Raw genomic sequence first — 16,557 nt, 5'->3', positions numbered from 1 at the left:
TAATTTGAGTGAGACGGATGGAGTATGTTGGATTTTTTTCTTCCATAAAACAATCCCACAAACTGTCTCAAAATCCATTGGCCACAAGAAAAACAATTCATAGATACATTCTATACATTTGATCTTAAATACACCCGAAAAGGGACAATATTATCCTATACTGAGTAGAAAAGTTTTCCCTACCAACTTTCCCTAAAATGGTCAGCCTGTAAGTTGCCTTTCTTGGTGGTACATCCACTAAAAGTTTGCTGGATATATTAAAACCGTCCATGTAAAAAAAAAAAAAGCTTTGTCCAGTCACAGTGATTTGCAGCGCATCTAGTAATAAAGTGAGCTGTGTATTATCCTTTCCTTTTTGGCCATATACGTATATACGTACACACAAGTTGAGCTTCTCAATCCACCATGGGATTACTCAAAAAGATTAGAAAAAGAAACTAATGAAACAAAATATTTTTCCCAGAGGAAAAAAAAAGGCAAATCATCAAATCCTACTCCACATCACTAGCTGTAGATTTTTTTCTCCACTTAATTAATTACGTGGCACCTAATTAATTTGTTAAACTGCTGTACTAGAAACTTCTGGTTCTGGTCCCTTGTTATCATCTCCTAAGTTAGTCGCTGGCCGCTGGCCGGCGCATGGCATCGTCGTCGACCTCGCCGGCGGCGGTAGCCTCCCGGCGAAGCCGCGCGACCTCGCGTACAGCACGGTGCAGAGCGCCGTCCCGACGGCGCACGTGGCGCCCCAGACGAGGAAGGTGCCCCGGTAGCAGGCGGCGCCGGCGCAGCGGCTGGCGCCGCGGGCCTCCCGCTGGTAGAGGAACGCGGCGAGGTAGCCGAAGCAGAGCGAGCCGACGGGGATGTTGGCGACGAGCACGTTGTGGTTCACCCCGAAGTTCTTCCTCCCGAACAGCTCCCCCGTCGCCGACACCGCCACCGACGTGATGGCGCCGGTGCAGGTCCCGACCACCGCCGTGCTGGTGTACAGGAACATGTCCCTCGGGTCCAGCAGCAGGAAGAACGCCCCCGCCATCGGCGCCATCAGCGCCGCCATGGACGCCGTCCTTGACAGCGAGTAGCCACTCCTGCGCATAGTCAAAACCCAAACCAAAAATTCATCCCCTGTCAGGACATGCATAAACAAAGACTCCAACATTTAAACAAGTTGTAAAAAACACGAGTGATTTGATTTGATCGGCACATGCATGCATGCATGCAGCTTGGTTGCTTACTTTGCGGTGTAGTAATCCAAGAAGGCGGGAAGGAGGCGGCCGAAGAATCCGAAGGAGGACGACAGGGAGACGAGAGTGGACGGGTCGCTGAGCCCGCGGGACTCGGCGATCTGCCCCAGGTTGTTGAGGAAGACCAACCCCAGCGTGCCACTGAACATGTAGCTCAGGAAGTAGAGCCAGAAGTCGAGCCGCCGCAGCAGCCGGATGCCGCCGACCTCGTCTTGGCCGCCGCTCTCGCCGGCGGCGGCGTCGTCCTCCTCCTTGTTCTCCGCCGCCTCGGCCACCTCGAGCACCGACACGGCCGTCTCCGGCACGTCGGTGGCGGCGGCGACGTCGTGCACTCTGTTCTCCCGCTTCGCCTCCCGTAGCTTGTCCATGCTCTCCCGCACCTTGAGCGCCGCCGGGATGAGCACCGGGAGGGCGAGCAGGATGTAGAGGCTGATCATGTGCTCGCTGGTCGAGAGCCCGATGGACTTGGAGCCGATGCTGCCGACGACGGCGCAGGCTCCGGTGGCGAGGGTAATCGCGAACATGGCGAGGAACGCCGGGTCGGTCCGGCGGTGGCTGGTGAGCTCCACCACCCGGAGCGACGGCGCCGCCACGAGGGTGACGAGCATCGGCACGACGGCATTGAGGAGGAGGTACACCTTCTCCTTGGAGTACCTCGCCGTGGCGCCCCGGGGCATCTTCTCGGCCATGGTGGTGTAGAGCTTGGCGCTCAGGCCGAGGTAGCTCGTCGCGAGGCTCACCGCGACGCGGCTGTCCGACGGGAAGTTCTTGATGCAGAGGAGGTAGCACACCGTGTTGATCCAGCAGATGCCGTTGCCGGCGAGGGAGGTGAGCAGGAACAGGTGCCAGTACGCGAGCCCGGGCCTCTCCAAGAAGAGGAACTGGACGCCATACCCGACAAGCCCGAACGACGCGCCGACGACGGCGACGAGCCACAGGGGCAGGTACAGGGCGGCGACGCCGGCGAACCAGCCGAAGAGCTTCCCGGCGTCGGAGGCGAAGGCGAGGAAGTTGAGCTGCACCTGGGAGATGCCCTTCACCTCCTTGAGCTGCGACGAGTACACCGGGAAGTCGGCGTTCGGGCCGTTGATGGTCTGGAGCCAGACGCTTCCGACCAAGCTCAGCCAATGAGCTGAGGAAGGAGAAGGCATAGCTAGCGTGGATTTTTCCTCTCTAGCTACCTACAGCCTCTGCCTCCCTCTCACCGGCGCCGCTGTACTTATGCGAGATCTCGGTGGCCCGGCGATAAATGCAGGGGACGACGGCGACGGCGACGGCGATGGCTGTGGCTGCCTCCGAGCAATACGCTCTATTATGTGTGGTTTCTTGTTGGCCATTATGGCTCATGGCGAGCAGCTTATATAGTGCGAGCTCCGCTATGGTGTTCTGACCAAAGGAGTGTACGTGACAGGCACCTGACCTAACAGCAGTGGTCGGTCAGGGTTGGCAGCGAAGAGGAGATGCAAACTTTCTTGAACATCTCTGCAATTAATCTCAGGAGGGGCTCGAAACTGCAATTCAGCCGTTGTCAATCGGAAGCAGCTGCTGGGTGCTGTATCTTTCGTCAGAAACTGGATCGAAGAGAGATGCCAGGTTTCTGGTACAGTAACGTGCAGCGTGTGCTGCTAACCTGTAGACGCTCGTGCAGTTCATGGCCGAGAAATTCAGATCCGTCAGAGAGAAGCGGCTCTGCAAGCCACGAGGTTCAGACGCCGGCCTAGCTGAGATCGTAAAACTACGATTTTACTACGTGTTGGCCGTCGGAAATCTGATCAAGGAACGTGTTAGGCTGCAAGGTCGCAACGTAGCTTGTCATGTCACATTGTCAAAACAGGCCTCATGTCTTGAAGAGACCAGCAAGAGGCGGCGGCAAAATCTTCAGTAAATGCAGGGCACATCATACCAAGGATATTTTTTTTCAGTAAATACCAGGTTAATCCTCGTGCGTGGCAGATTTTTCATGGTCTCTGAAGTACTGCGTCTGAAGATTTTTCAGTTTGTACCGGACGGCTTACCATTTGATGCTTCTGATGCGAAAGGTTGGACACAATGCGAGCATATATACAGGTTCAGATTTTTGGTGCAGATTTTTATCAGCCTGCGTGTTTACATACGTAGGCCGATCGAACTCATCTAATTCTCCAATCTTCGTATGCAAGTTCTACAGATAAAACTCAGTTGCTGATGATCTGGATAAGAGATCTTTTACGGTGCTTGAAAGGTACCCCAGGTACCTCCTTAACGAATTGTTATCCACCGTTAATCTTCAAAGGGTAATTTAGGAACACAAATTTTTATTAACAAGGGTAGCTTAGTAATTGCTCAAATCCCACCCGTCACCCAATCAACCAAGCCGTCGCACCGTTGATTCAAGATTAACCCTAATCAACCGAGCCAGCGCGTGCGATGGCGGCGACCGGCTGGCGCGACGGGCTCGTCGGCGGTGACGGCGACCTTCTGCTGCGTACGTCAGCTGCGACCGGCGGGCGCTACGGGCGCGTGCGTCGGCGGCGGCGACGGTGTCCAGCTGCTGCTTTCGTAGGCGCGTATGGCGGCAGCGAGCGGCGGGCGTGTGAGGCCTCGGCAAGCGGCGGCCTTTTACGGCAGCGACAACCAGCAGATCATGTAGGTTCCTCTCGCACGCGAGCGTTCTAATTCTTCCTCTCGTTTTTTTCTTCCTCCTGCTGAAAATGTTTGTTGCTTCTCTCAAAAGTTCTGAATTTGTAAGAATACGCTTTTGCCCTTTACTGAAAAAAAATTAATGAAAAACAATTACCATTTTACCCTCCCACCTTCCATACCTGGCCCACCCTTTTAATACCTTTTTTCAGGTACCTTCTCTTTCTGTCCGTTAGATCATTGCAGATCAATGGTCCTAATTAATTTCAAGTATTGAAGAAGTTCTCTCTGGATAAAGGATACGTATTAGGAGTTGCGTGTTTAAATCCATTTGATCACCTATTGTTTCAGTAATCACAACACAGAATCAATCACTCGATCAAAAACATTTCTTACTTGGGTTCTGTACTTCTGTTGTTACTCCAGTTGGCAATTAGGCAGCAATTCTGTGTTAGCTGGTTAGGCTGGCATGTGTACAATCATATTCAGATAAGGAAAAAAAATATATCAGAGCGGGTTAGGTAAGCGTCTGTACAATATTATGTGCACGCGTTCAGGGTGCTCTGTTTATAATCCCTGATCCAGAGTGGTTACATTTCCTTCATTGACATGGTAATTTCTTCATGGTGATACACTGATACGACAAAATAAACATGTGAAACCCGTTTGCTTGTTCATGGCCACATTTGCGGGTTACCTTAGTTTTGGTGTTCAAATTGAAAACCCATCATACTCGGAAGAGTCAAAATACGTCAATCATAAAAGGGTAAATCTATCTATCTATTATATTATTAAAACAGCCTTGAAAGGAGGCTCCACGTTCATTGTGGGGGCTAGAAATTCCAACATTAATTAGAGAAAAAGAAAATAAGAGTCCAAGTAGAAATACAACTCAAAAATTGCTGAAATTCAGAATTAAAAATAAGAAATATTGAAAGAAGTCTCCATATAAGAAATCAATACGAGATTAATCAAAATTCGAAATAAAAATAAAATAAAATCCGAAATTAGAAAATAAAAGGAGAGTCCAAGTAGGAATATAATTTAAAAATAACTGAAACTCGTAATTAAAAATAAGGAATATTGAGATAAGGGTCCATATAAGAACCCAATACGAGATTAGTTAATATACAGAATAAAAATATAAATAAAATCCGAAATTAGCAAAAAGAAAAGAAGAGTTCAAGTAGGAATACAATTTAAAAACAACTGAAATTCGGAATTAAAAATAAGCAATATTGAAAGAAAAATCCATATAAGAACCCAATACGAGATTAATTAAAATTCAAAATAAAATAATAAAATAATATCCAAAATGAAAAAAATTAAAAGAGTTAAGTAGTAATACAATTTTGAAACAACTGAAATTCAAAAAATAAAAATTAAAAATATTAAAAGAACACTATACGGTATTAATTACAATGAAAAAAAATAAATTCATAAATTATAAAAATAAAAAAATTCAATTAGGAATACAATTTATAAATAATAAAAAATGATGATAAAAATAAATACTATTAAAAAAAGACCATCTAAAACACATGACGAGATAAATTAAGTAAAAGGCCTATAAAAAAGTAGAGTGCTGGCGGTTGATACGACATATAAAAGCTGTTAGTAAAACATCAAATAGAATTCTAATGATGATTAAAAGGAGGGATGACAAGCAGGCAGTGAAGCAAACGAGTAAGGCGGTTGCCGGGACTTCTAGAAAGTAAGAAAAACAAACCCCATTGATAATCATATTCGATTTTTAAAATCTCAATGACAATAAAAAGGAGAAGCAGCGTGCGGGGTGTATAGGAGTACAGTTGCAGAGCCGCCGACGGTTGGCAGGACTTCTAGAAAATAAAAAAATGAATTCCAACGATAGTTATGTTCGATTTTTAGAATCCCAATGATAATAAAGAATAGGCAGCGGATAGGCCGTAGAGGAGTATAGTAGCATCGTTTGACGGGACTTCTAAAAAATATAAAAAAAAGAAACCCAACGAGACAATAAACTCTAAAAACTACAAGATCCAATTTTTAAAGGTTCAGAACTTCTAAAAAGTAAAAAAAAATTAATGATAATCATGTTTGATTTTAAAATCTCAATGACAATGAAGAAGGAAGGCAGCGGTCAGGCCATAAAGAAGTATAATGGCAAAGCCGCTGACGGTTTGGCGGGACTTCATTTGTAAAAAAATAATTATGTTCGATTTGTAAAATCCCAATGACAATAAAGAGAAAAGACAGTGGATGGGTCATAGAGGAATATAATGGCAGCATTTGAGGGGACTTCTAGAAATTATAAAAATAAAACCCAACGAGATAATAAACTTAAAAAGCTATAAGAAACATTTTTTAAAGATTTTAAGGAGAATGAATAGAAATAGTGGTAGACCGAGCAAACAAATAAAGAAGAATATGACAGAAATATAGGGTAGCAGCTGGTGTGACTTTTAAAATTATATAACTAGAAATACGAGGATAGCTATTTAATAAATCTTAAGTAAAATCATACTAAAAAATATTTGATTTTGTTTAGGTGCTAGCCGCACAATTGCGCGGGCCACCCAGGTAGTTGTTTTGATCTTAGCTGCAAAAAGAGATGAAGTTCAGGTTGCTCTGTACTGCATGGACATGACTCATTGTAATGTAGGGGAATTGTGGATATAGCGAGATTTATTAGGTTTGTATCACAGTATGAAAAGCAGAAAACTACTTACACGTGCTTGAGTAGTATTCGAAGATACTCATAGGGGTAGAGTTTGCGTGTGTGTGTTCATAGGGGTGAGTGTGCATGCGTTGTGAGTGTCTGTGTTGTATTGTGTAATTCTTAAAAAAAAAGTTTTACTCAAGCTCTTTTATACCTTTGAATTTTGTTTCATAGGTTTTCACATTTATCCCTATATACCCACATGGCCACGTTTCATTAGATATCCGTTATGTTTCTCTAAAATAATTATATTACCCCTCTCTCATATATACTAATGTGCTACTTAAAAAATATCAATGTTATTTTTTAAAAAAATATAATAAATCAATAGGGCATAATTATTTTACACCAAATTTGAAAAACAAAATTTAAATTTTGAAACAAATATTTCAAAAGATGGTTACAGCCATAAACGAGTTTCACTGTGAATGAAAACCCCTTTTTTTTGTTTTGGGTTTAAATTTTGGTGAAAATGTTGTATGAGTTTCATCAAATTTATTCTAAAATTTATTTAAAATGTATTTTTGGTTAATTTGTGGTCATATAATAATGGAAAATTTTGCTTCCGACACTCAAATTACGTAATTTGTTGGTGAACATCACAAAAAACTTACTACAGGTGAAGGACACCACAACCGTTACCATATTATTTCATACCTAATGGGAGACAGTGCGTTGAAATGACAAATTTGTCCTCGAAGCAGCACATATTACTCGGCTTGATTTGGACCAAACCAGGCCATATCTCCCTTAGAACATCCCCAACAGCTCATCCAAATTTAATCCTTCATATGCCTATATAGATGGCCATCCAAAAAGATTCCTCCTCTATATCCCTACTCACTCCAACAGATCATCCATATTACACCCTCCCTATGTTTTAATAATATTTTCCAACCACCCTACATTTATATTATATTTTAAAGCTTATATTTCGTCTTTATCTCTCTTTTTCTCTATTCTTCTCTATCCTTCTCTGCTTCTTTGTCCTCTCCTGCTCTTTTCTATCCCCGAGCCATGCAGGCGACGGGCGGCGGAGGGAGAGGCGGCTTGGCAGCGTGGGCGGTGAGGGCAGCAGGGCGACGAGGGAAGGGGCGCCGCGAGCGGCGGGCTGCTCAGAGACGGCGCTGGGCGAGCTGGTGAGGGGCGCCGGCGGCTGGCAAGCGCAGGGTGACGGCGGTTGGCGGGCGCAGGGCGACGGCGGCAAGCGAGGGGCGGCGGCCACGCGCGGGGAGACGGCGGCGGACAAAAGGCCCCGCGCACGCCGGAGGAGGAAGGCGGCGGGCGCAGAGCGGCGGCCACGCGTGGGGAGACGGCGGCGGACAAAAGGCCCCGCGCACGCCGGAGGAGGAAGGCGGCGGGCGCAGAGCGGCGGCCACGCGTGGGGAGACGGCGGCGGACAAAAGGCCCCGCGCACGCCCCCAGATCTGGTAAGGCTCGCTCCACAAATCGCTGAAAAAAAAGCAAAAAAAGGGGCACGGGGAACTCATCTACGCCGGTTGGGGACGACGGCGAGGGGAAGGCACACCGGAGGGGTGGTGGTTGCGAAAGTCTGGATGGGGGCGGGTGCGAAATGGCGTGAGGAGAGAGATACGCTATTTTTGCCTCTTCTCTCTCCTACTATGGCGCATCCGCCAATTTTGGAGTGTGGGGGTAGCGCATCTGCTGGAGGGCATTTTTTTCACCCATATACGCCAATACCGGGATGGAGGATTGGTTAGAGTATCTGCTGGGCATGCTCTTAACCCCCTCCAAAACCCTAGAGCAGCAGCAACTGGTACATTTTGCAACTTTTCCAAAATAAAAAATAAAAAATCTGAATTTTTTAAAAATAATTTCTAGATTTTCAGAAAAATCTAAATTTTCATATACATTTTCTGGTAGATTTTCAAACTACACATCATGCAACTCTCAATCTATCCTCCCCCAAAGTACACTGCTACCATACATCATATTCTTTTCTTTTCTCCAGCGTAGCTTATAATTTTGTGGCCTGAGGGGAATTCTTGTCTTTTTGAAAAAAAAATCCCTTCGATTGGATCTAAAATATTAAAACAATGAGTGTGGTGTCGTTCAGTAAATTACCATTCTGTAGGTGTCCTCTAGTCATCGCACGTTTTTGGATGTCCACATGTAAATTAAATAAACATTGACTATCATGTAGCAACATTTGCCTATAATTATATCCCATCAATTTTTGGAAATGAACTTTTTATGTTGAGCATTCTGTTTTTCTTACCATGATGTCTCACTCTCTTGTGTACCTCTATTTTGGTTTGATCCCTTCTAAATTTGTGGAGTATATTGTTGGATGTGTTGCAGTTTGTTGTATGAGACAGTTATATTTACGAGTGTCATTATGTGAGGTATTATCACGACAAAAAATTTTTTAGACGATAATAAAGTATATTTCTATTTATTAAAAAGCATATGTATCATATTTTTGTGACAGTAGCACAAAAGATTTGACACATTTTGTATATATTATCTAAAAATGCTACTATACAAGACGAATTGTCATGTTTATCCTTTAAAAAATGCTAAATATATTTCTTTAAATATATGTTAGATTTTCTGCATTTAATACTTTCTCACACAATAAACTTATGAATATTATAGTTATGCAATAAATTACTTACTTCCAACGGTAGATTTCATAAATAACTTAGGCTATTCCCAACCCAAGACACTAGACATAGTTTCTATAAACTCCACATTATCAAGAATTATCAAGAAACTAGTACTAGACACTATTCTTCCAATGCAAACACCACTATTTCATACTTAAATTTAATGCTACTTATCTCATATGATGTCTTGGATGTTGTGTAGAAACCATGTCTCATGCAAGACATGTCTTATGCAAGACATGATTTCCTTCTCTTTCCTCATGTATTCACTTGCCACATCATTTTTCATTCTAGTTGGCATATTATTTAATGGGAGCGTATCCTATGTACACAGACCTTCGCGTGTACACACCATGTACACCAACTAAAAATTATCACAAAAAATTCTAGGATAATTCATACATGTACTTTCAATAGTATTACATCTACGTGCAAAGTCGCATCTTCAAATTCATTCTACATAGAGAATAACAAAAAAGATAAAATTCTGACAAAATTACAACCTTAAAACTGTCAGATTTTTTGTTTTTTTGTTACGGCTAAAATATAATGAATTTGACGTTAAGATTTTAACCCTAGGTGTAATACAATTGAAAGTATGTGTATGATTTTTTCTAGATTTTTTGGTGACATTTTTTAGTTGGTGTGCACGTGTGTACACATGAGGGCCTGTGTGCATAGGATATGTTGCCTTATTTAATGCTGTAGACATCATCCTAGTCATTGGGTTGGGAATGGCCTTACATGCCCAATGGTAAAACTAACTTTTCTTATACATTAAATGGTCAACTGATGAAATGAGCATGGAAGGAATTAAATTAATATTTAAGGGACATGACACTAAGGGAGTAAATAAAACTCAACGCCATGGAAGGGATTGGCTAAATTGTTAGGGGCATACAAGAAATTATCTACAAAAAATGATCAAAATAAAGGGGATAAAAAAAGTAAAATTTAAGTACATAGAAGGGATTACCGCGTAAGGAATTTTTTTCGATAAATATGATGGGTCGACTGATTGGTTAACTTACCTGTCCTTGGATGAGTGGTCTGCTGATACAGTGCGGTTCAATAACATAATAAATAAGTTATAGGTTTATGAAATACAACCCATGTATCAAAATAAAAGGTTATTAGCATTGGCACCCATATAGGCCTCAACATCTAAATATATAAGTACTATTTTTGTATTTAAATATATAAAATTGTTGACTTTAGTCTATCTTTTATTGTTTGAAGGGGAGACTTTACTTTGTCTTTGATGCGCAAGTTTAAGCACTATTTTTCTATTAGAATATAGTGATAGTATCCAACAAAATTATAATATTGCAAACGTACTTAAAACGAAAAATCTATAAAACCTACTCATATTATTTTTATGTTTTCAAACTAAAGAGAGCTATTGATGAGGGGAATTTCAGAAGTTTAACCAAATAAGTTAACATAATCATATATTTAATATGGAGGGAGTATGCCACTATATGTATACAACATCATATATTGTGTCTTCAGTAACCTATACCAACAGATTAATGACATGTCAACAGCTGCATGCTCTAGCTATAATTAATCGATGTAATGACCACGCATGCAAAATATTGCTCCTGTAAATTAAAAGGGTGTAAACGAGTTATAAAATTAGCCGGTAGAGAAGGAGCCATCACATCAATGACCCCAAACAATGATCACCAGCCTGGATCTCCTAGTTATTAGAAACGCACCAGCACACCGCCATCAACTAACTCCACCTCCGAACTTAATACTCGCTCCGTATATTTTAATGTATGACGCTGTTGACATTTTTAATAAACGTTTGACATTTCTGCTTATTTAAAAAATTTATGAAATTATCATTTATTTATTTGTGACTTGATTTATCATCAAATGTTCTTTAAACATGACATAAGTATTTTTGTATTTGCATAAAAAATTAAATAAAATAAATGGTTAGACGTTGGTTAAAAAGTCAACGACGTCATAAATTAAAATACGGACGGACTACGTTTTTGATTCACCGGGTAGGTAAACATTATTGCATTTCTGCCATGCATGGAAGTTCAGGACGGTGTGTTTCGTGAGCCGGGTGTTTCCTCTGCCCAAAGTAGAGGGCCCTGCAATGCAAAGCAAGAGTCAACGCGGCGCACTGCTCGCTGGGGATGCGGCTTCCTGTCCCGATACCTGTTCCCTTCCCTGTTCCTGGCGACGTGTCACCTTCTTATTCGCTGGGTTTTTTCTGGTGGGTCAGTACGCATGCGCTCCTCTTTCACTTAAACGGCGTCATCGTCCCATGTTATACTATCACAATTAAATTGGAAACAACGCAATTTAAGCGCTAACAAAAATATGACGCCAAGCAAATAAAATTAGTGGCGGGAAAAAGGATTAGAGCGGTACATAAGTACAAATACACAGTTGTTTTATTTTCATCTACACAGATTGCGTCTCCACACTAACAAGAACTCTCCCAAATCTTGGCACCATGATGAACTCCCGATTCCTGAACCAATGCCATCACAATTGCAGAATACAGGAACATGCGGTACGTTCGCATTCTTGGATGATACTTCTGCCCCCATCATCATCATCATCATCATCATCAAATCCTGCTGAGTCCACAGATCCCTCTGATGGCCTGAGAAGAAATCAATTAGAAGCTGTAAGATCCCTATCTATTCTCCTTTACATTTTGTTAAATTAGTTGCATCTAAACTGTAAGATCCGGACATGTGCACGTGCATATGAACAACTATATTCATCGTTCCTTTTTTTTTTTTTGCAATTTTTTGATGGAAACTATTACCACGGATAAAATTAGGATGAAGGAACAAATGAAGCTGCTCATACAACAAAATATCTGGAAGACTTGGTGCCAAAGATTGGCATGAAATTTAGCTCTGAACAAGAAGCTTATGATTTCTACAATGCTTATGCTCTTAAGAAAGGTTTCAGCATTAGAAGAAGCAGCTATCATTACATTGGAAATACTAAAATTATAAAAAACATGACATTTTGTTGTTCTCGTCAAGGTAAATTCTTTGTTTCTTTTTATAGTTACATTAACTTTCAATTAGAGACATTTTGTTTCAATTAGTGCACTGTATTAACAGGAAGTAGAGGTATTGACAAAAGAGCAGAAGCTTCAGGCTATGGCGATAGTTTTAGTAAGCCAGAAACTCGATGCAAATGCCAAGCATGTATGAAGATAAGTCTCATAGATGGATTCTATTCTATCTATCACTTTGTGCCTGAACATAACCATAATCTTGCCACTAGAAGTCAGGCTCATCAGTTAAGATCACAAAGGAAGATAAATGAAGCTCAAGTTGCAAGCATTGAAGTCGCAAAATCCATAGGGATTTCTACTAAAGCAGCTATTGATTTGATGGCAAAACAAGCTTGTGGATTTGAGAATCTCGGGTTTACTCGTGTTGACATAAAGAATAAATTATACTCCAAGAGGTCACTACAAACCAAACAAGGTGATACTGGGGGAGTGTTAGAATATATGGAGAAGAAAGCATCAGAAGATGTCAAGTTTTTTTATTCTATTCAGGTTGATGAGGATGACTTAATTACAAACATTTTCTGGGCTGACTCTAAAATGGTTGCCGACTATGAAGATTTTGGTGATGTTGTATGCTTTGACACAACATATAGAAAGTTGGATGACGGACGCCCTTTTGGTTTGCTTGTAGGAGTGAATAATCATAAGAAGACTACTATTTTTGGTGCTGCTCTTCTATATGATGAGACCGCTAATAGTTTTGTCTGGTTATTTAAAACTTTTCTAAATGTCATGTCAGGAAAGAAGCCAAAAACAATTTTGACAGATGAAGATGCAGCTATGGCTAAAGCAATTAAAATAGTTCTTCCATAAACTCATCATCGGATATGTGTATGGCACATGAATCAGAATGCCTGCAAGCACCTTGCTGGGTGTGTTAAGGACTATAAGAAATTTAATGCTGACTTTCAGAACTGCATATATGATCAGGAAGAGGAAGAAGAATTTTTACGTGCATGGGGCCAATTGCTTGAAAAATATAAGCTCCAGCAAAATACATGGTTGCAACGGATTTTTAAGAAAAGGGAGCAATGGGCATTAGTATATGGCCGGAACACGTTTTCTGCGGATATGAGTACCACCCAAAGAAATGAAAGCCTGAATAATGAATTAAAGGGTTATATTAGTGTGAAGTATGACATGCTTACTTTTTTTGAGCACTTTGACAGATTGGTGGGAGATAAAAGATATGAAGAGGTAAAGTGTGACTTTAGAGCAACACAAAGTACACCGAAGCTAAAGGCGGAGTTGAGAATTTTGAGATATGTAGCAGAAGTTTATACTCCAGCAGTTTATAAGATATTTGAGGAAGAGGTAATGCAGACTTTGAATTGTGACATATTCTACTGTGGTGAGGTTGATGTAGAAAAGGTGTACAAAATAAAGGCCAACGGTAAGCATCTTGAACATGTTGTTAGATACTCTCCGTTGGAATCCAATGTTAAATGCAGTTGCAAGAAGTTTGAATTTGCTGGCATCTTGTGCTCTCATGCACTGAAGATACTTGACGTCAACAATATTAAATCAGTTCCTCAACAATATATATTAAAAAGATGGACAATTGATGCAAAAGTATTGCATATAAGTGGCAACAGCAATATGCATGATGACCCTAGAATAAAGATATCAGATCGATACTCCTCATTGTGTAGAATGTTTGTTCGAATAGCTTCTACAGCTGCAAAATCTGAAGAAACATACTCCATGTCTACTAATTGTGCTGAAAAATTGGCAGAAGATATAGAGAAGTTCTTGAGAATCAGAAGTGATCCAGATTTAGACAAGTCGCCTTCCCCACAAGGTTCGTATCAAAGTTCTATATGTTAATTATAAGTAATATTATAGTCTGACCGATACAATTCTAAACATATTATTTCCAGTTGGGAAAGAAAATCAGATGCCCAAAAAGCCAAGAGGCATTAAGCTCAAGGAAAAGGGCATCCATGGTTCAGCTAGACGTGTTGGTGGCTTAGAGAAAGCATCATCGCAGAGGAAGAGAAAGAAGAAGGATGACGATGTTCCGGACCATGTGCTAGAACCACAACCTGAGATGCAGTCACAACCACCTGCTACAGTAATGGTATATTTCTCACATAATTAATCTCCAAAATCGCATGCTCTTGTTATCATCCCTGACCTTTCCTCTGTTTTTTTTTTGTTATGTTAGGGCCATCTGGAGGTTCCTAGCAACCAAACTTTTTTACATGTATCACAGTACTATGCTGCTCTGGAAGCGTCAACACACCCTTTATTTCATACTCCTATCTCAGTGACTCCAGAAAGTCAGGGGCTGCACCAAGGGAGGCCATTTCAACAATTTGACACTGATTTCCACAATATGTTCCCCTGACCTACTTGCAATATTAATTTCTTTTAGTGCAACAACATTTCGTATTTTTAATTTACTGAACACTGCAATGAAGTTTACTTATTAGTAGTAATATGTGTTTTTGGTCAGATTTTGAATAAACGATGTGCAAACTATACAGCAATCCTCTTCAGGCCACAAGATACTATCTAAATCATGCATAGCATTCAGAAGTTGTCAAAAATTGAACAGATCTGAAAAACAAAGGCAACAACATTGGGATTGGGATCTTACTGAACAAAATCAAGTCACACGGGCTGGATTGGATCCACAGGTTGGCGTAATACTTGACGATGTTAGCATCGATCACATCATGGACCTTCTCGATCCAAGCTCATGCACTTTGATGCAGCTGGACATTGATTAATTTGCACGAGCTGAACCATGCATCAGCTCCAACTCAGCGGCAAGGCGCTTGATCAGTGGTGGCGAGCTCGAGACAATCGACTGCTCGGGCAAGCGGTGCTCGAGCTCACCCGTAAAGCGGCGGAATCTGGCGGAGTTCATCTAGGTCAAGGTGGGGAATTTTTATTTTGTTGTAGTAATAGTAGATCAGCAGCATGGAGAGAGACGATGCCTTCTGTTGGGGGAGGGAAGGGATCAAGGGATTACGCCGTTGTGTGAAAAAGAACGGAGACGTTGACGCCGTTTAAGTGAAAGAGAAGCGCATGCGTACTGGCCCACCAGAAAAAACTCGGCAAATAAGAAGATGACACGTCGCCAGGAACAGGAAAGGAACAAGCGTATCGGGACAGGGAAGCCGCATCCGCTCGCTGGAGGCATGTTAACTGATATCCTACAAGTGGAATGCTGATTGAGATTTGAGCATATCTGAATGAATATGTCCCAGGAGAACTGTACCAACTAACACTGCAGCACCATGTTGGATTTACTCCCACATTTCTATTTCGAATGTGCAAAAACCTTGCAAGTCAATATATTAGAAAAAGAAAAGATGTTTATAACTGCAATGTGCTGACGTAGTTAGGGAGGATTAAAGGGAAGGGGAAAAAACACTGGATTAAGTAGGAGAAAATCGAGCCCTAACCAGCAAGTGGAAAAGTGAAAAAGACAAGCTAGGGTCTATAATAGTGGGGAGCACAACTTATGGGGATAGCACTCACCCAAAAGATTAGTGTGTGTGTAAACTAGGACTTAAAAGTTGTAGCTCTAGTTAGACCTGTGTGGTAAAAGACCCAATATGATCTAGATGACCCACGGTTGGTGGGTCGAACTACGCACTCTAATAAGTGGTATTAGAACCCATGTTTAGTATTCCAAAACAATTTCTATGGATCACATAGGAGGAGCTATGATAACAAGTTTCTAGGGTCACATGGGCTCAGCACAGATTATTAGGCTTGGCTCGAAACAAGTGTCTATAGTTATATGGGTTGATGTGATAGGGGAGCTTGTTAATAGTTTTATATTAAAAATTATTTTTGGGGGGAAGGCGATATTCTGTATTTTAAAAACTAATATTTTAGGTTGTGTAGTCTTATGACTTCAAATGATGATTTATGTTGGACCTATAGCAGGTCCAACGTAATTTGGGGCCACAGTTGGAGAGCCACTCTTCCTGGAGGTTTGGATGGGCTGATTACCCGCACGTAAAATGAGAAATGTGATTAGCACATGATTAATTCAGTATTAGTTTATAACATTTTGATGAATAAATTTGTTGGATTTTTTAAGCAACTTCTTTATATAAAGTTTTTTTTATGAAACACACCGTCTAGCAGTTTGAAAAGCGTACTAACGGAAAACAAGTAATAGCTAATCCAAACTACTCCTTCCGTTCTAAAATAAATCAACTCCTAGAGTTTGAAATTTGTCCCAAAATAAACCAATTTCTACCTTCTTACCTACCACCAATCCACAAATCGAGAAATTTTATTACTTCAATACCCCTCACCTACCTACCAATCAATACA

At 41.4% G+C, this 16,557-nt stretch overlaps 1 protein-coding gene, 1 long non-coding RNA gene and 1 pseudogene across 2 annotated transcripts; 1 reads left to right on the top strand and 2 right to left on the bottom strand.

Moving 5' to 3' along the window:
* Nucleotides 1-319: 319 nt before the first annotated feature.
* On the bottom strand, nt 320-2,566 carry LOC4339096 (protein NUCLEAR FUSION DEFECTIVE 4). The gene is made up of 2 exons (XM_015782590.3): nt 1,233-2,566; nt 320-1,085 (listed from the first exon to the last, which is right to left on the bottom strand). The coding sequence occupies exons 1-2, from the start codon at nt 2,390-2,392 to the stop codon at nt 560-562; spliced, it is 1,686 nt and encodes a 561-aa protein (XP_015638076.1). The 5' UTR covers nt 2,393-2,566; the 3' UTR covers nt 320-559.
* Nucleotides 2,567-11,535: 8,969 nt separating this feature from the next.
* Nucleotides 11,536-15,195, bottom strand: LOC112938981 (uncharacterized). Its single transcript, XR_003242260.2, has 2 exons — nt 14,858-15,195; nt 11,536-11,823 (listed from the first exon to the last, which is right to left on the bottom strand). It is a non-coding gene; the product is annotated as an uncharacterized lncRNA (long non-coding RNA).
* LOC136356444 (protein FAR1-RELATED SEQUENCE 5-like) lies at nt 12,260-14,229 on the top strand (annotated as a pseudogene).
* Nucleotides 15,196-16,557: the final 1,362 nt, after the last annotated feature.

Source organism: Oryza sativa, chromosome 5 (genome assembly GCF_034140825.1).
Source record: "Oryza sativa Japonica Group chromosome 5, ASM3414082v1".
Lineage (NCBI taxonomy): Eukaryota > Viridiplantae > Streptophyta > Magnoliopsida > Poales > Poaceae > Oryza > Oryza sativa.
Note: the sequence above shows the minus strand (reverse complement) of the source record. Positions and strands in the feature narration are given on the sequence as shown.